This window comes from Candida pseudojiufengensis (assembly GCF_024610245.1).
Source record: "Candida pseudojiufengensis strain CBS 10847 chromosome Unknown scaffold5, whole genome shotgun sequence".
NCBI lineage: Eukaryota > Fungi > Ascomycota > Pichiomycetes > Serinales > Debaryomycetaceae > Lodderomyces > Lodderomyces pseudojiufengensis.
This window is the reverse complement of record NW_026261528.1, coordinates 1-18,174: the sequence shown is the minus strand read 5'-3', so window position 1 is coordinate 18,174 and position 18,174 is coordinate 1. Positions and strand designations below refer to the sequence as shown.

The 18,174-nt window shown below is 31.1% G+C and overlaps 10 protein-coding genes across 10 annotated transcripts; 6 read left to right on the top strand and 4 right to left on the bottom strand. All coding sequences in view use genetic code 12, as the record gives it.

Moving 5' to 3' along the window:
* Nucleotides 1-63: 63 nt before the first annotated feature.
* Nucleotides 64-2,697, bottom strand: EPL1 (Epl1p; the record flags this gene model as incomplete). The annotated part of the gene is made up of 1 exon (XM_051757003.1): nt 64-2,697. The coding sequence occupies one exon, from the start codon at nt 2,695-2,697 to the stop codon at nt 64-66; it is 2,634 nt and encodes an 877-aa protein (XP_051614592.1).
* A 2,474-nt stretch (nt 2,698-5,171) lies between these two features.
* Nucleotides 5,172-6,026, top strand: CRC1 (carnitine:acyl carnitine antiporter; the record flags this gene model as incomplete). Its single annotated transcript, XM_051757002.1, has 1 exon — nt 5,172-6,026. One exon carries the CDS (start codon nt 5,172-5,174, stop codon nt 6,024-6,026), a length of 855 nt encoding a protein of 284 aa, XP_051614591.1.
* A 221-nt stretch (nt 6,027-6,247) lies between these two features.
* On the top strand, nt 6,248-6,997 carry VMA4 (H(+)-transporting V1 sector ATPase subunit E; the record flags this gene model as incomplete). The annotated part of the gene is made up of 2 exons (XM_051757001.1): nt 6,248-6,268; nt 6,338-6,997. The coding sequence occupies 2 exons, from the start codon at nt 6,248-6,250 to the stop codon at nt 6,995-6,997; spliced, it is 681 nt and encodes a 226-aa protein (XP_051614590.1).
* A 244-nt stretch (nt 6,998-7,241) lies between these two features.
* Nucleotides 7,242-8,525, top strand: MRS2 (Mrs2p; the record flags this gene model as incomplete). The annotated part of the gene is made up of 1 exon (XM_051757000.1): nt 7,242-8,525. One exon carries the CDS (start codon nt 7,242-7,244, stop codon nt 8,523-8,525), a length of 1,284 nt encoding a protein of 427 aa, XP_051614589.1.
* Nucleotides 8,526-8,550: 25 nt separating this feature from the next.
* KGF55_002327 (DNA-directed RNA polymerase I subunit) lies at nt 8,551-9,405 on the bottom strand (the record flags this gene model as incomplete). Its single annotated transcript, XM_051756999.1, has 1 exon — nt 8,551-9,405. The coding sequence occupies one exon, from the start codon at nt 9,403-9,405 to the stop codon at nt 8,551-8,553; it is 855 nt and encodes a 284-aa protein (XP_051614588.1).
* A 163-nt stretch (nt 9,406-9,568) lies between these two features.
* On the bottom strand, nt 9,569-10,525 carry KGF55_002326 (uncharacterized protein; the record flags this gene model as incomplete). Its single annotated transcript, XM_051756997.1, has 1 exon — nt 9,569-10,525. One exon carries the CDS (start codon nt 10,523-10,525, stop codon nt 9,569-9,571), a length of 957 nt encoding a protein of 318 aa, XP_051614587.1.
* A 219-nt stretch (nt 10,526-10,744) lies between these two features.
* HDA1 (histone deacetylase) lies at nt 10,745-13,099 on the top strand (the record flags this gene model as incomplete). Its single annotated transcript, XM_051756996.1, has 1 exon — nt 10,745-13,099. One exon carries the CDS (start codon nt 10,745-10,747, stop codon nt 13,097-13,099), a length of 2,355 nt encoding a protein of 784 aa, XP_051614586.1.
* A 30-nt stretch (nt 13,100-13,129) lies between these two features.
* PRK1 (serine/threonine protein kinase) lies at nt 13,130-14,944 on the bottom strand (the record flags this gene model as incomplete). The annotated part of the gene is made up of 1 exon (XM_051756995.1): nt 13,130-14,944. The coding sequence occupies one exon, from the start codon at nt 14,942-14,944 to the stop codon at nt 13,130-13,132; it is 1,815 nt and encodes a 604-aa protein (XP_051614585.1).
* Nucleotides 14,945-15,060: 116 nt separating this feature from the next.
* KGF55_002323 (rRNA (cytosine-C5-)-methyltransferase) lies at nt 15,061-16,362 on the top strand (the record flags this gene model as incomplete). Its single annotated transcript, XM_051756994.1, has 1 exon — nt 15,061-16,362. One exon carries the CDS (start codon nt 15,061-15,063, stop codon nt 16,360-16,362), a length of 1,302 nt encoding a protein of 433 aa, XP_051614584.1.
* A 1,013-nt stretch (nt 16,363-17,375) lies between these two features.
* Nucleotides 17,376-18,083, top strand: OPT1 (oligopeptide transporter; the record flags this gene model as incomplete). The annotated part of the gene is made up of 1 exon (XM_051756993.1): nt 17,376-18,083. A coding segment is annotated over one exon (708 nt), but the record flags the coding sequence as incomplete, so codon positions are not given.
* Nucleotides 18,084-18,174: the final 91 nt, after the last annotated feature.

The following is an 18,174-nucleotide window of genomic DNA, read 5'->3' as shown; positions in this document are numbered from 1 at the left end:
TCTATCTTGATTAAATATATTACAAATTTTATATACACTATAGACCTTACAAAATGACATTTTTCAATGAATTGCCTGAGGAGAAGGTTGGTTGATGGAGTTTTGAGCTGGTGATAATGGTTTTGTCTTGTGTTGAAACGAGGAAGAAGTTCGTTTTTGAGATGGAACAGGAACACTCATTTGTTGTTGATATTGTGGAACAGGCAGCTGTTGTTGAACTTGAGTCGAATTAATTTGATGAGCTTGAGAAGGCAGCTGTTGTTGTGGAGATTGTTGGGTTGAGCGTTGTTGTTGTTGTTGTAGTTGCTGTTGTTGTTGTTGTTGTTGTTGTTGTTGTTGATGTATTTGTTGTTGCTGCTGCTGCTGTTGTTGTTGCTGTTGTTGTTGTTGTTGTTGCTGCTGCTGCTGTTGTTGTTTCTGATGTTGTTGTTTAAGCTGCTGCTGTTGTAGAGCTCTCATTCTTGCCAGTTGTAAAAATGATTGTTGCTTTTGCTGAACTGATTCTTTGAGTAAACTATATGACTTTGAAAGTAACATCGAGCCAAACCTAATTGCTTGAGTATCCTCGCTTATATTGTTAAGTTTTGATGGATCAAGACTAAATGGATCCAATGTTCCTTTTTGATAACTAGATAAATCATCATCAAATCTCCAATTTGATTTCAATCTCTTCCATGTATCAACCTTACTTTCATAAACATTGGGTATTTCTTCCTCTTCTGATTCATCTTCTTCTCCAGAAAAACTCACCAACTCATCAAGTATGTTTGAAGTTTGTTGTCCTCTTCTATCTATAAATGTCCTATGAGCTCGAGCAACTCTTTTACGAAGTCTAAATATTGGCTCTGAAAGTTTACTTTTATCAACCAGTTTATTGTCCTTAATGAAACCATGAGTATAATTGTCATAATTATTATTTTCAATATTCTTCAACAATTTTGCGATATAGCTTGTGGAATTATATTCATTATTAGAAATTTTGTCATGCAAAAGGGATGTAATATGTGGAAATGATTTGGTAGGTATAATTTCTCCATTTGATCCTTTTATTGTCTTTACGCCAGGTAAAGGTTTGTTACCCTCAATTAACGATTTTAATGGTTCGCTTAAATAATTTGAAGTATTGAATTGATGAAAATTAGTTGCCGCAATTGATGAATATGGTATATGATTAGATTCAACCAAATCATTGTTAGTCGAGATATCAAATAAGGGTTCAAATGGATCATCAGTAAGATTGATGAAACCCTTGTCAGGTTCCTTCCTTTTTTTGAGTTTTTCCATAACAGCACGTTTTATAGTATCATTTTTGTCACGTAAAACCAATGAAACAGTAACAAGCTCCATATCTGGAATTTTTGCAGGTGGTAATTTGACATATGGTTGGTTTGGTGCTGGTTCTGAAACGGCAGGATTTTGTGCAGTTGATTGTTGTGTTGAATTTTGTTGTGCTTGTTGAGATTCTTGAGTCGTTGATTCTGTTTTCTTTCGTTCTTTTTTCTTATCATCATCCTCTTTTGCTTTAACAATTTTTCTTTTCTTATGTGGGAAAAATAGATAATCATCACCTTTGATTCCAAGTTCTCTTTTAACGTTCTTAGTTTCTGACCTTAATTTAAAAATATCCAAATCTGCCAGCAAATTGTCTAAATTTAAAATTTCACGTTCACAAACACTCATTATTAAATCTCTAGCACGATGTAGCGATTTTTGCAATAATCTTATACGTTCTGCTCCAACTGTATCTGCTCTTCTTGTTTTTCTTGCTTGTCTGAATTCTCTTCTTCTGAAACAAATATATGGATCATTATCATTATCTTTTTCATTTGCATTAGGATCTTCAAATCTTAAAGTTGGTTGAATAGATCTACCTTTTCTTGCAATTTTTCTTTTTCTCCAATAAGAATATACTGTTTTTCCATATAAATCAAATAATTTAGATATTGGACGTATTTGTGAAGTATGATCTTGATCCTTATCAAATATTGTAGTAAAGGGTTTATAATTTATTTCCTTTGATAATTTTTCTTTTAGAGTGATGGTTGATAAATATTCAGTGTTATGATTATTTTCAGCAGTTAAATACATTAGCATTTCATCGTATGGTAATAAATTTGTTGGATCCATTGATAAAAAGGGTTGTCTTGCTTCAATAGTTTTCTCCAATCTATCACACATTGTTTCAAATTCCAATTCTGTACATTTAGATTTTAGATTGTTATTATAAAATTCTTCGTCTTCTTCATCCATATTATATTCAACTCCAACTGTATCTTCAACCGTCGCACTAAATTTAATATATGACTCTGGTTCTTTAAATTTTTGATCGTCATAATATTTTGAAGCTTCTGTCCAAATTTTTGATGCATCGGGAGTAGGTATGTACATATTACTTGTTTTGTTACTTGTTAATGCCTTTTGAGCTGCATTTATTACTTGTTGTAAATGAACTTCATCTTCTTCGTTTTTATCAACTCCAGTATCCACAGCATTAATATCTCGAGGTGGTTGTCCAATGTTATTTGAATTTAAATGATGTATTTGACTTGGCTCTAGTTCTGAAGCATCTAATGAAGGTAGATCTCTTTGTTTATGAATTGATAATGGTTGCTTGACTGAAATTTTTCTTTGACGAAATCTTGCACCAGCTGCATGTTGATTGGCTTTGCTTTCATTTTTTGCTGGATTTATTGCCATCGCAGGGTTAACCCCAATATTTAAAATTCAAAATATTATTCTTTGATTGATATTAAGATATGGTTGATTGATGGTGTTGATATTTTAATTTCTCCACTTAACTATTGTTGTTCGGATGTCAAAACAAGCAGTTGATAAAAAAATTTTTTTTGGTGAATTATTCTTTCGTCCAATTAAAATTGAGCGACAAAGGGATGGCAAATATAAAATTGACACTCCATAAAATATAAATACTTAAAGATGATAATAAAATGATGTGATATTGTTGTTCCCTTTGATAATAAGTAAGATAATGATGAGTCTATTGATTGATTGTCTACTAAAGTTGATTGATTGAGTGATTTTGATTGACTTGGTGTAAAAGTTCTCCTCCTAAGTTAAAATGGAAAGATTGTTGTTGAATTTTTTATTAATTATTATGACAAATAATTAAAAATTAAAAATTAAAAAAAAAAAAAAAAAACAATCAACTCCAAGTAATTATTATTGTTACTATATTTTGAGTTTAACTTGAAATAACAAATTGAGACACGACATATAAAATTTAATCAATTACTTTTTTCGTTGATAAGGTAAAGTGTAGCATTCCCTAACAGGGTAGTCAAGTGCGGCTTTGATGTAGGAACCAATGAAAAGCCCAAAACCTCATTCATGAAAGTTTTAAATTGTGTCGACTATGAATCATTCGGTATTACTGAATTTCGAATGCTTGAGTTGCTGAGAAAAATGCTGAATCAATTAATTAATGAAGTATATCAACGATCATCAAATTCATCAGATGGGTAAAAACGTGAGAACAATTAGTTGATGTTGATGATCTTCCCTTATTCTCATGGTTACTTCATTTCCTGTCTCTTAAATCTGACTGGTTTTATCAGTATAGTTAATGATACATGAAACTGAGTTTTTCATTCGAATTTAATCTTTGATAAATAACAAGGCAAAAAATTCAGTGTGAGTGATCCGGAAGGTTGGTTAAAACTTCATATGGGTATTTAACATTTTGGTATAAGGGTCAGATCCAGCAAATTTAGTTATACTATTACTCGCTTGAGTTTTGAATGGTAAAGTTGATTTTGGGAATGGTCGTCATTAATGATATGGAGTATTGTAGACTAGTAAAAAGAATTTTTTTACAACTTATATTGTAGCTTTTTTTTTTTTAATAAAAAAAATAAATTATTGTTAAATTACTTATTATAATTATTCCTAAAAATTCACTTTAACAACTAGAATGATAATTAGTTCAGGTTAATGATAATTATAGAACTTACATACAGTGTATAATACGTATATGATACTTTATAAAGAATCAATGACAAATGAAGAAAACTACTACTTCTTGTTTATTGAAATGTAGTAAAAAGACTTAAATAGATCCAACGGTTTATCATAAATTTCACAATGGTAAAACCATTGCCATGCATTCATGTCGATTTGAAGTAGATTCTTGTAATCTTCGTGCGAAATATCTGTACACTTATAATATTGATCACAGATCATGTAAGTAAACGATGGTTATACTAAGTGGGTTGATACGTACTGTTCACTAGCTTTGAGCAATTGAATGCTTTATGAAGTCGTCAATTGAAGAGATATAGTCTAAAAAATAGTTTCATTGTAATCTCCAGGTCAGGATTAATGCATTTTGACTCTTGAACATAACTTCTGTATTTCTATCCTTCTAGGAAAATCTCAAAAATAATTAGATATGGCAGAAGATTTTGTTGCAAAATCTTTTTATTTTTCTATATAATTTTGGTCCAAACTTCGCGATAAATCGACCAGTCTATTCTTTGATCTTCATTACTAATATGAGTTTGGCTCTAAAAGTAAAACTGAGCATAATAGTGTAAGTATGTAATACTTAAATCTCTAAAAATACCATTTTCATGTTAATCCAAGTATTTTTAAATTTGATTACAAAGGTTTCAAAATATATCAAATTGGAATGAAATATAATACTTCAACTGAGATATAGATTGATAGATTTTGTGTGGACCGTAGTGTCGGGTATAAATAATCGGACAAAAACTTTATGCGACTTGGATCGATAAATTTAAATTTTATTGAATCTTTTTGATTGAAAATTTCAATTTTAAAACGAGCAACCTCGGAAGATAATAATAAATAAATAGCATTGTCAAGAAAAAGACTGTTGAATGTTGTAATTTCGACTGAGTAGGTCCAATTCAAAGTCAGTGAATATTAAGTAATTGGGGTTGAGCGCAATAATAGTAATCAGACTAGACCATATAAGTACTTTAATAAACTATAATAGTTGAGTCTGATTTCCCCCAGATTTATGAACATGAATGAAAAAAAAAAAAAAAATTATTATCTTTTGTTTAGTCCATTTAATTTTTCAAATTATCTTTATTTTTGTTTGTAATAAATACTCACTCATTTCTTATTCGTTTAGATTTTTAATTATAGACTTCTACTATTCATATACTAGTTTCAATTGATTAACAATGGATGACGTTGATTCAGTTTTGGTAGATAATGTTAAATCATTTGCCGCAGGAGGTTTTGGCGGTATATGTGCAGTATTAACTGGACACCCATTTGATTTAGTAAAAGTTAGATTACAAACAGGATTATATAATTCATCAATTCAATGTGTTAAAGATACCATTGCTAAGGACGGTTTGAAAGGACTTTATAGAGGTGTTTTACCACCGTTATTAGGGGTTACACCAATGTTTGCAGTTTCATTTTGGGGTTATGATGTAGGTAAAAAATTAGTTGGAAATTTTACTGGTAAAACTATTGACAATTTTACAATTGCAGATATTTCAACTGCAGGATTTATAAGTGCGATCCCAACTACTTTAGTTGCAGCTCCATTTGAAAGAGTTAAAGTTATGATGCAAATTCAAGAAGGTGCAAAAACAAAAAGTATGGGAGCTGTTATTGCTGAAATGTATAAAACTGGTGGTATTAGATCAATTTTTAAAGGATCTGCTGCTACTTTAGCAAGAGATGGACCAGGATCTGCATTATATTTTGCAACTTATGAATATATAAAAGCTAAATTATCTAGTCCAGGTAAAGACTTATCAATTGGTGCAATCATGACTGCAGGTGGTTGTGCTGGTGTTGCAATGTGGTTAGGTGTTTTCCCTATAGATACAATTAAATCAAGTCAACAATCCTCAAATGTACCAATTTCAATTTCACAAACAGCCAAAAATATTTATGCTAAAGGTGGTATAAAAGCATTTTTCCCAGGTGTTGGACCAGCTTTATGTAGATCGTTCCCTGCTAATGCCGCCACATTTTTAGGTGTTGAAGTTGCTAGAAAATTTTTAGATAAAATTATATAAACCTATATTGTATAAATTTAAAAGTAATTGCATTTATATGACTTTTTTATTGAGAATGATCTTGTATCTAAGGTAGGTTGTAGATAGAATTATGGTGCGTGTGAATTCGTCCAAAATATTTACCACATTGAATTTTAAGTTCTCTCTCAACAATCAAGATATCAATTGATTAATTTAAAATTGCCAGATCTACAAACCACCAGATATACCAACTATAAACCATGACGTTACTGGACGAACAAGTAAGTTTCACTATCCTTAGCGCAACAATTGATTTGAGCAATGAAAACTAACGTTTAAATTTTTTTTAGGTTAAGTCAGAGCTTACAAAAATGCAAGCTTTCATTGAGAAAGAAGCAAATGAAAAAGCAAAAGAAATCAGATTGAAAGCAGACGAAGAATATGAAATTGAAAAATCATCAACAGTAAGATTAGAAACTTCTGCAATTGATTCCACATATGAACAAAAATTAAAAAAAGCAAGTTTAGCACAACAAATTACAAAATCAACAATTGGTAATAAAACAAGATTAAGAATTTTAGGAGAAAAAGATCAAATTTTAAATCAAATTTTTGAAGATGCCGAAAAGGAATTAAAAACTATTACAAACGATAAAGAAAAATATAAACCTGTTTTAGTTGGATTAATTGAAGAAGGTATATTGATTTTATTAGAACCAAAAGTAAGTTTAAGAGTGAGAAAAGAAGATGTAGATTTGGCAAAGGAAGCTGCTAAAGAAGCCAGTAAGAATTATGAAGAGAAATCTGGTCAACATGTAGATATTACTGTCGATGATAAGGATTTCTTGAATAAAGATCTTGCAGGAGGTGTGGTAATTGTTAATGGGACAGGCAAAATTGAAGTAGACAATACCTTGGAAGAAAGATTAAAGATTTTGCAAGAAGAAGCATTACCTGCTATAAGGTTAGAATTATTTGGTCCTTCTTTAACCAGAAAATTTTTTGATTAGAAATGTTTAATACGTACATTGATAAAATTGTTTTTAGACTCATGTGCTAACTTCTACTCTCGTAAGCTAACGACTAAATATGTCTCATTTTAGCTTGTTAAATTTGTGATTGATCTTTGCGATTGACTTTAAAAAATTAAGATTGCGCCGCATCAAGATCATTTTAGAAAATTTCCTACAATGATCAGCTTGATCTTAACTTTACTGTACATCATATTTCACATATACATCACTTACATTGAAAATGCTAAAGACTTTACAACAACAACTATGTTATATGGCCCCAAGATGCCGATGTTACCTAACAACTTCAACAAAGTCAAAAAGCCCACTACCGGATCCCATACCAGCTAACACAGACAGTAAAATACTAAATAGATTAAAACCTATTCAACCAAATGATTTATATGTTTCATGCACTGTATTTGATTCGAAAGGTAGAATAACAGCAGTTTCAAAAAAATTCCCCAAAGTTCAATTCCTAAAAGAAAATCACTTATTTCCAAGAGACTTAAGAAAAATCGATACTTCATCAATTGATGTTGTTCCAATGATAATGATACGGCCTTCCAATGCTATTTTAGTCAATCTACTATACATAAAAGCGATCATAAAAAAGAACTCAGTAATGGTATTTGACACATCGAATAGTGAAGTAGCTTCTAAGTTGGGAGTATTCATGTATGATTTGGAATTAAAATTAAAATCAAATACAACCACGTACGAGTTCAAGGCATTAGAACTGATGTTAGTCAGTGTGATGAGCTACCTTGAGGCCGAAATCAAAACTTATTTACAGAGCTGTGGGCAAGTGCTATCAGAATTGGAGAATGAAGTAGATAGAAAAAAGTTACAAGAGTTATTAATACGATCGAAGCAGTTATCATCATTTCATCAAAAGGCTGTATTGATTCGTGATGTTTTGGAGGAATTACTTGAAAATGATGAAGATTTAGCTGGGATGTTTTTGAGTAATCCAAATGCGCGGTCGTTTGACGAATTAGAGATGATACTTGAAAGTTATTACCGACAATGTGATGAATTTGTTCAACAAGCCGGTAGTTTGTTGAATGATATAAAAGCAACTGAGGAAATTGTAAATATTATATTGGATGCTAATAGAAATTCTTTAATGTTGTTTGAATTAAAAGTTACTGTATATACTTTGGGAATAACTGTTGCAACGTTATTACCGGCATTCTACGGAATGAATTTGAAAAATTACATCGAAGATTCAAATTTAGGTTTTGGAGCTATTGTTGTATTTTCAGTGATACAGGGCTTACTCATTACGTGGTTCAATTTCAAAAAATTACATAAGGTTCAAAAATTGACTATGATGGGTACCAATGATAATCCAACTAAAAACGTTACCTCCTACGAAAAATCAATTAAAAAAGATAGTCTGTTGCTATACAGAATTATATTCGGCGGTGGTTCATATAGAAGAAGGAAGTTAGATAGACCAACTAAAAAAGATCAGGATGTAATTTGGAGAATGATTAATGACGAGAAGACAAGAAATTAAGGTATATTTGATTGGAATTTTACAATTAATCCGATTCAACTTCATCTTCAACAGAATCGGAATTGTTAACTATTTTATAATCTTCATCATCGTTTCCACTCTCTTCATAGGTAGGCAAAACTTGGCTCTTATCTTTCTCCTCTTCTTCATCATCATCGAATTTCTTATGAGTATTAACGGTAGTATTATCGACTTTATTTTGACTACTTTTCTCCTTGTACACTGGTTGAGAATTTCTTTCTTCGCCTGGTTTTATTAATGTTCCTTCAATACTAACTACTCTTCCTGTAGTGTATATAGCTTTTACTGTAAATTTCAATTTACCATCTATCTTATCCCCCAAATCATCAGTCCAATATCCAAATGTCCTCTTATTATCCTCCTCATCCTCTTGACTAGGTGTGAAAGACCAATCCATTGGTATGTTATATTTCTTTATCGATGCGTTGAAAACATCACAAATCAATAAACCTATATGAGATGGTGTTTGCATATAAATGTCACCTTCTAGGGTGTCACCTACACAAGGACTCCATATTAGAAAATCAACATTTACCCAAATGAAAGTGAACGGTGATGCACCTTCAATTTTAGCTAGATTTTGACCCTGAGATTTTGTAAGAAGTTTTATATTTGAGTATGATAATATTATTCCTTTTACTTTTGGATAGTATGTCATGATGAGTGGATCTAGATGTTGCTGTTTTATCCCAGATATAGGATCATTTATGAATTTTGGTGCTAGTGAGACATATAGTGATGTCGAAACTTTTTTGAAACATTCTGATAAGTTCGTGCTAGGATTTAGGGGATTGACTTTTGAGACTCGTGGTTTCTTTAGTTTTAAAGTGTTATGATGTTCTAGATTGGTTCTAGACATGGTTTAAGTAGTATGGTTTGATCTATATATGATAAATTTTCAGATGAGATTATTTACCGATCGAAATTTATTCGTAAATGTTTCATCAAGCCGCACTATAAGATTTTTTAAATTTTATATGGTAGCGCGCATTTGGGAGTATTTTGCAACAACTGTTCTACATTTAGGATTTATCTACTTTCTCAGCTCTAACTATTACCGGTATCATCCCACCAGTTGGTATTGTAAATTTTCTATGATTTATCACCGTAAGAAACGCCCTTATAGTTCCAGCATGTGAGGTAATGGAAATCACATCATTTTTGTCATTTTCGAAAATATTTTCAAGAACCGTATGTATCCTCATAAATTGTTGGTATAATTTTTCTCTAACGTCGTTGTATTCTTCAAACAATAAATCCTCTTCTGGGAATTCTTCTGAGAATTGTAGATAAGGAAATTTGGAACATAACTCAGATTTTTTTGACCTCTTGTGACAAAGGTGAATTCCAATAGTTTCTCTCAACGGCTCAATCACTTGGGGATTTAAATTTGGGGAAATATTAATAGTATCTTCTTTATTTTCTATCCGTTTCAAAGAATCTTCACCCCAAGTTATGTTAAATGTTTTAATGGATCTTTGTAATGGAGACAAATAAAATGATTTTGGAAACGGACATCCTAACTCCAATTGTCGCTTCCATGCTCTGTTATTTTCTAATGCTTGTCGTATTCCCAAATCGGTTAAATCTGCATCTGGACCATAAGTAAATTCTCCGTCAAAACCAATATATCTCCATTTTGCAAACCATTCTTCTTTTGTATATTTTCGAGCTACTACATTTGCAAAACTTTGTCCATGTCTTGCAAGGAATAGTAATTTATATTGTACATTCTCTGGTGCATTGTCATTTAATTCTTTTAAATTTTTTATGATATCTTTGTAAGAAATTTTTATTCCGAAATTATCATCAGTATATCTAAAACTCATGTCATCTGTTTCAAGATCTGTTTGCTTGAAAAGGCCCGATACTGGTTGAAATAAATAATTGGAACGTATGTTTTGACGATATAACTCATCCTGATCCAAGTCCCCATGAGCGTCATGGTAATCATTGGAATTAGGTATCAATAAGGACATTAATGGTCTCGTCTTCAATAAGACGATATACTTAAAGTTGAAATCATAAATTATTATTAGGAATTGAAATCTCGCTTAATTTTAGTTCTGCATTTAGAATTATAAACTCGAAAGAGAGAAAAAGTCAAAAGTAAATAAATAAAAATCTTAATTTTTCATTCAATTCGATTATCAAACTTAAATTTTACACTTTTCAACAGACTCAAGTTTTACAATACAATGAGCGAGTCACTAATATCGCCTGCAGAAAATGTTGATTTATCTGAATCAAATTATGTTGAACCAGAAAGTATTAAACTAGATGATACTGAACCAAATAATATAGAAGAGAAAAATTCAAACATACATGAAACCGAGAAAGTTAATAATACATCAATAAAAGAAAAACCAGATATCATAACGGAAGATTTAATAAAACCTAGTTCAAATGATGATATTAGTAATAGTCCGCCTAATAAAAAAATAAAATTAGAAGATCTTGGTAATAGAAATGGGTCAAGACCAATTGTTGTTGCACCACCTTCTAAACCTCAATTATTTTATATACCATTGAAAACAGGATTAGTTTATGACGTTAGAATGAGATATCATGCAAAAATTTTTACTTCATATTTTGAGTATACTGATCCTCACCCTGAAGATCCTCGTCGTATTTATCGAATTTATAAAAAATTAGTTGAAGCAGGTTTAGTACTGGATTTTTCACTTTCAGGTATTGATGAATTAGGTCCATATATACAAAAAATCCCAATAAGAGAAGCTACTATGGAAGAAATTTTGGAAGTACATTCAGAAAAGCATTTACAACATATTAAATCTACTGAAACAATGACCAAAGACGAATTGTTAAAGGAAACAGCTGCTGGAGATTCTATTTATGTTAATAATGATTCTTATTTTTCAGCTAAATTATCATGTGGAGGAACAATTGAAGCATGTAAAGCTGTTATTGAAGGAAGAGTAAAAAATTCATTGGCTGCTGTAAGACCACCTGGTCATCATGCTGAACCTGATAGTCCAGGTGGATTTTGTCTATTCAGTAACGTAGCTGTAGCTGCAAAAAATATACTAAAATCTTATCCAGAATCTGTTAGAAGAATAGTGATCCTTGACTGGGATATCCATCATGGAAATGGTACTCAAAAAGCATTTTTTGATGACCCCCGAGTTTTATATATATCTTTACATCGTTATGAAAATGGAAAATTTTATCCTGGTACCAAATATGGTGGTTCAGATCAAGTTGGTGTAGAAACTGGTGAAGGTTTTAATTTGAATATACCTTGGAGAACAGCAGGAATGCATGATGGAGATTATGTATATGCTTTTAATAAAGTTATTATACCCGTGATTCTTGAATTTGATCCTGATTTAATTATTGTTAGTTCAGGATTTGATGCAGCTGATGGGGATGTTATAGGTGGATGCCATGTTAGTCCAGCGGGGTATGGATATATGACACATATGTTAAAGGGTATAGCAAAAGGTAAAATGGCTGTGATACTAGAAGGTGGTTATAATTTGGATTCCATTAGTGAAAGTGCATTAGCTGTGGCTAAAGTTTTAATTGGTGAACCACCAGAAAATACTATAACAAAATTGCCTCATCAAGACACAATTGAAGTTATTGATGAAGTTATTAAAATTCAATCCAAATACTGGAAATGTTTAAAATCAGGAATACCTGAGACCTCATTTGATGATGTTTATGATTTACCTGGAGTTGATACATTCAAACTAACTAATATTTCTGATCCAATAAGATTAAATCAAACCAATGAAGCATTCGACATGAAACAATTCATTAATTTATCTATAGACCAGACAAATTTCACTTTTGAATTCCCTGATAAAAATAATAATTTGGTTATTGCCAGTCCAAACATATATGAATGTGACTCTCTAGTGATCACAATTCATGATCCTCCAGATGTATGGGCCAATATTAATCCTACAAATGGTATAATAGAGAGTAATTCATCAGTTGTCTTGGAGCATCCCCTCTTACAAATCATCGACAAAATTGAAAAGGAAAAAGAAGACAACAATCCAGTAGGTTATATTGATGTCAACATACCTTCATATCCACTACCTATTCCTGGCTCAACTTCTTCATCAACATATAACTCCACGATTTTTGCACAGGAACTACTTTTGTATATTTGGGATAATTATGTTTCCTTCTTCAATCAACTTAAAAATGTCGTATTGGTCGGATTCGGGGACTCATATCAAAGTATCGTTCATTTGTATAGCAAAAGACCTGCTGCAGAGATCAAATTGTTGGTTAAATTCACAATTGCTTTCATCAATAAAACTCCTTTGAAACCAATAGTACCAGTAATGGATGAAAGTATGGTAGATTGGTTTTATCAAAATTCAACCATATTTACCAGTCGAAATAACCAATGCTGGAATAACGTAGCGGAAGATTTGAAACGTCCTCGAAGGAAATTTGGAAGAGTATTGAAAGCACAAGCGGATGGATTATTTGATGTTATAAATGAAAAATTCGAAGAAGGTGTTGATAATATCCTAGATAATATAGAGGAATTTTCAAGTTCTGATGAATAACATGATACATAAATTTTAATTAATCAAATTCTATACATAATTTGGAAATCTTTTTTGAAAACTTTTCTCTAAATCATCAATATCAGGAATTGTAAAATCACCACTTCCTGTAGATAATCTTCGACTTTGTAATGATTTGGGCTTGGGTTTAACTGGTGGGGGTGGTTTCTTTTTTGAAGATAGGTTGACCGGCACTTTTGGAGGTGATAGTTTTTTATGTTGTGAAGCAGTATGTTTAACTTTGTGATTTGTTGATGAAGATGTTGAATTTTTGGGTTTGGTATTAGGTGGTGGTGATGTTTTCTTATTTCTGTTAGCTGGTCTAGCATTTATAGAATCAATATCATCAATAACATTTTTATCAGTAAATTTGCCATATCCATGAGCAGTTTTTTTAAAATTTTGTTGTTGCTGCTCCATTAATAATTGCATTCTTCTTTGAATTGAATTCTCTTTCTCTTCTTTACTACCTGTTAATAACTTTTTAATATTCTTTTTCATCAGTTCCCCCGTGCTATTAGCACTGATACTACTATTTCCTGTGCTAATTTTTCTTAACGAATTCCAAGCTGATTTAATACCGTTATCATGAGTAGAGTCTCTACTTTTAAGAAAATCCAATGTGTTTTCGGTGTCACCAACATCTGTACTTTCATATCCTTTGGCAAGTTCTTGTTTTACATAAGCTTGAACAGTTGGACTTGATTTATTACCTTGTGAATATATTTTATTCACTCCATGATCAAAATAAGCACTAACTGGACGACTTGGCTTTGGTTCCAGTTCAAATGGTGAGGATTTAATCGTGGTATTTGTGATGTTACTACTGGATTTAGACTTGTCTATGCTACCAAAACCAGGTGTTGGTGCTGGTTGAGACGTAACACTATAAGGTATGACATTAGGAGGTCTTTCATCCCCTCTCATTTGACTTATTTCGCTAAGTAACTGAAGTGCATTTGGTCTTCTTCTTGGGTCAGCTCTCAAACAAACTTTAATAATATTTTTTAACCTCCTTGAGAAAATCAGTCCTGGTTGCTCTTTAAATCTTAATGTTTCTGAACAATTCAATATATTTCTTTCCATTTCTTGTAAGCTGTTCAGTTCAAATGGTGTTGTGTAATAACATAATTTATATAAGAAAATTCCCAATGCCCAAATGTCCAGTTTATCATCAATAGGAAATCCTTTTGTTAAATCAATCATCTCTGGCGCTCGATATTGAGGAGTAGTATGCTGCATTAGGTCGTCTCGCATTAATTGTAACTCTTGTGGGTTTTTTGGTGCTGGCATGTAATTGACTGAAGATCCGAAATCACATAATTTGTAGATATGATTTGAATCAATTAAAACGTTTTCTATTTTAATATCTCTATGAATCAAAGGTGGTCTTAAATGATGACACATAGCTACTCCAATAGTTATTTGATACATTATATCTATGATCTCCTTTTCTGTTAATTTATTTCTTAATCTAGTATTCATGAAATCTATTAAACCATTATTTTGACAATATTCCATTAAAAGTAATACCTCATATTGTTGTTGAACTTCATCATTTCCTAGTCTTGAAGCATGAGAGTCAATATATGATACAATGTGTTTGTTACCTCTTAATCTTCTCATAGCATCAACTTCCTGTCGCAATAATGATAATTGCCATTTACTTGGTACCACTACTCTTTTTAAACATGCTACTTTTGAACCATTAAAAGCAGGTTCAATATTACATGTATAAACGTGGGCAAAACCTCCAGCAGAAATGTACTTAATTATTGAGATTTTGTGAGACCCCACAGTCAATTGAGTACCTGGTTGATAGGCATTTTTGGGTGGTTGATTCATACCATAGGCGGTGTTGATAAAAATGAACAATTTGGTCAGTGCGCTAAGAAAAAAAAATATAAATCAGTATGTAAATGATGTAAGAGAATTATCATTTCCATCAATGATTAAATCAAATGAAAATATATTTTGAAGCAGAAAAATTTTTGAAACATCCAGAGGGTAATCTTCAGTCTAAAATATTTAATGATAAAAGTTTAAAAAGTAATCCGAAACACATTTATGCTTTGGTATATCTGACATTACAATATAAAGAATACATCAATCAAATTATAACCAAATCAAAAATAAATCGACAAATTAAAATAAGTGATGAACTTCTAGCTTTACTAGTACATGATTTACTTTTTAGCTCAAGAGGGAGGATCGAAAGTGGGAAGCATCATATAAAAGACTCATTTTTGAAAAACAAAACGAGGTTACAAGCTGAACTCATTAAACTAAAACTAAAATACAAAGTCAAATCAGTGGACCAACTTCCAACAATACAACAAGAAGATGAAACTCCTGTGAGATGGTTTAGAATAAATACAATAAAGATAGATCCTGAAAGATTTTTCAAAAAGCATAAATTAAATTTACAACCAGTAAATAGATTTCAGGATCTCACAAAACCAGGATTGATCTATCAAGATGAGCATATACCGAATTTATATGGAGTTCATCCAAAAGAAAAAATAACTACTTCAACAGAAGCTTATAAATTGGGTGAGATCATTATACAAGACAGAGGTAGTTGTTTTCCAGCTTTTATATTAAATTACAAAGAACCACATTCCAAAATCATTGATGCTTGTGCGGCACCAGGTAATAAAACATCTCATGCTGCTACTTTTGTTGATGAGGTGGTTTATGCCGTGGAAAGAGATTCAAAAAGAGCTGCAATATTAAAGACTATGTCAGAAAAGGCAACTGGTAAAAGTAGAAAAAAATTAATACAAGTATTAAATCAAGATTTTACAACAATCAAGCCAGAAGATTATGAAGATGTGACAGGTCTAATTGTTGACCCATCATGTAGCGGTTCTGGTATATTTGGAAGAGCAATGGATGAAGAGACTAAAAATTCAGATAGATTAGAAAAATTAGCTTCGTTTCAATTTTCTATTATGAAACATGCTTTATCTTTTAATGGTGCTCGGAAAGTAGTTTATTCTACATGTTCTATACATGCAGAGGAAAATGAAAGAGTAGTAATTGATTTATTATCTGATGAAGAAGTTAAGAAACAAGGTTGGACTTTAGCTAATCGAGATTTAGTATTACCAAATTGGGAAAGGAGAGGTTTGGAAGTTGAATTTGAAAAAATTTCGAGAGATCCTAATGTTATTAAAGAACTAGCTGGTGGGTGTGTACGAACCCTTCCAAAAGAAGATGGAGGGATAGGATTTTTCGCTGCCTGTTTTGTTAGAGAATAGTTAACTATTGTTGCAAATGTCATGTAAGTATATTATTGATTTAAGGTTTTATTTGAAATCCCGTGTTGTAACTCCGAAGTCTGAACTAAAACCTTTTCATTCGGGGACCTAATTAATTTCTTGACAGAATCGCTACCCTTTTGAACTTTTATTACGAAGAACTAAAACAGTATAATTTTTTATGCAAAGAAGACTAATAAAGGTCGTTAGACTTCTACTTAATTTGCATAACTATCTTGAGGATTATGAAACATCGGTTAGACTAGGCATTTGTAACATAAAGAAATGCTTACTTTACCCACACTGAAACTGAGGGTTTAGTCGATCCAATAGATGATGTGGCACACTTAACTGTACACCGCACAGTTAACCGCCTGCATGATAAAGTCGTTGTTTCATACTTCAAAAAAATTTAGTATAAACGACATGAAGGAAGTATGAAATATAAAATAAGAAGATTTACTTACTGAACAATTTTAAACAAAAGTAATTGGAAATTGATAAAGAAATATTTGATGCCGTACGAATAATTGGAAATTCTATTATAATAGAAATTTAACACTTTGTACATAACCAATGTTTAGAAAAAGAGTACAAAAATGAAATAAAATTAAATTAAAAAAGAAAAAAAATTTGAAACAGGTCGGGACCATAGAATAATTAGTACAAGAAAATTGTATGGTTGACACCGCGATCTCGTATAATTCGATGTAAATTATATCTTGGTTTCTCTTGGCTGCCCTGGAAAATTATAAAAAAAAAAAAAACAATTATGAAATGATTAACTTAATTTATATTTATCCATTAAGTTTTTGTGTTTCACCCCAATTTAATTAAATTTTATTGTTACTCATTTTCACCTAATGTCGTTTAAATTGATAACAGATCTTGAGATATTTAAAAGTTATATAATATTTTGATAATCATCTTTCAATTATGTTTTATTGTTCTTTTTTGTTGATATACATTTTCATTTTAACCTTTCCAATCAACTCAGCTCAACATTTACAAAGATGGATAAAATCAAAAGTATATTACATCGTAATGGTGAGGGTTCAACGTCATCATATGAAGGACATCCACATGATTTAAATGAGAAAGCAGAATTAAATGTTCATCAAAGAGTTGTTAATGATGATTTTGAAGCAGATAGAAAACAACCAGATCTTGAATTAGTTGTATCAAAATCTCAAGAATTTGATCCTGTCACATCTAATTTAATAAATGATATTATTGATGATGGTTATGCAGGTGTTCATGTTGAAGATGATTCTCCATATCCAGAAGTTAGATCAGCTGTTCCAAGTTCAGATGATTTCGAAATGCCACAAGCAACTATCAGAGCATGGACTTTGGGTTTAATATTAACTACTATTGGGTCTGCTATGAATATGTATTTTTCACTTCATTCTCCAACTATTGTTATTTCAACCATGGTTACATCAATTTTAGCTTATCCAATGGGAAGATTTTGGGCTTTTGCTTTCCCAAATGTTAAAATATTTGGTCTTCCATTAAATCCAGGACCATTCAATTTAAAAGAACATGCAGTTATCACAATTATGGCTAATGCTTCATTTAATGGTGGTGCTGCTTATGCTACTGATATTTTAGTTTCAATGAATAAATTTTATAACGTTGATTTTGGTGTTGGATTTGCTTTAGTTGCAATTCTTTCAACAAATTTAATAGGATTTTCAATGGGTGGTTTAATCAGAAAGGTATGTTTTTGTGATTTTTTTTTTTTTTTTTTTTTTTTTTTTTTTTTTTTTTTTTTTTTTTTTAAAAAAATTTTATTTTATTTTAATTTTT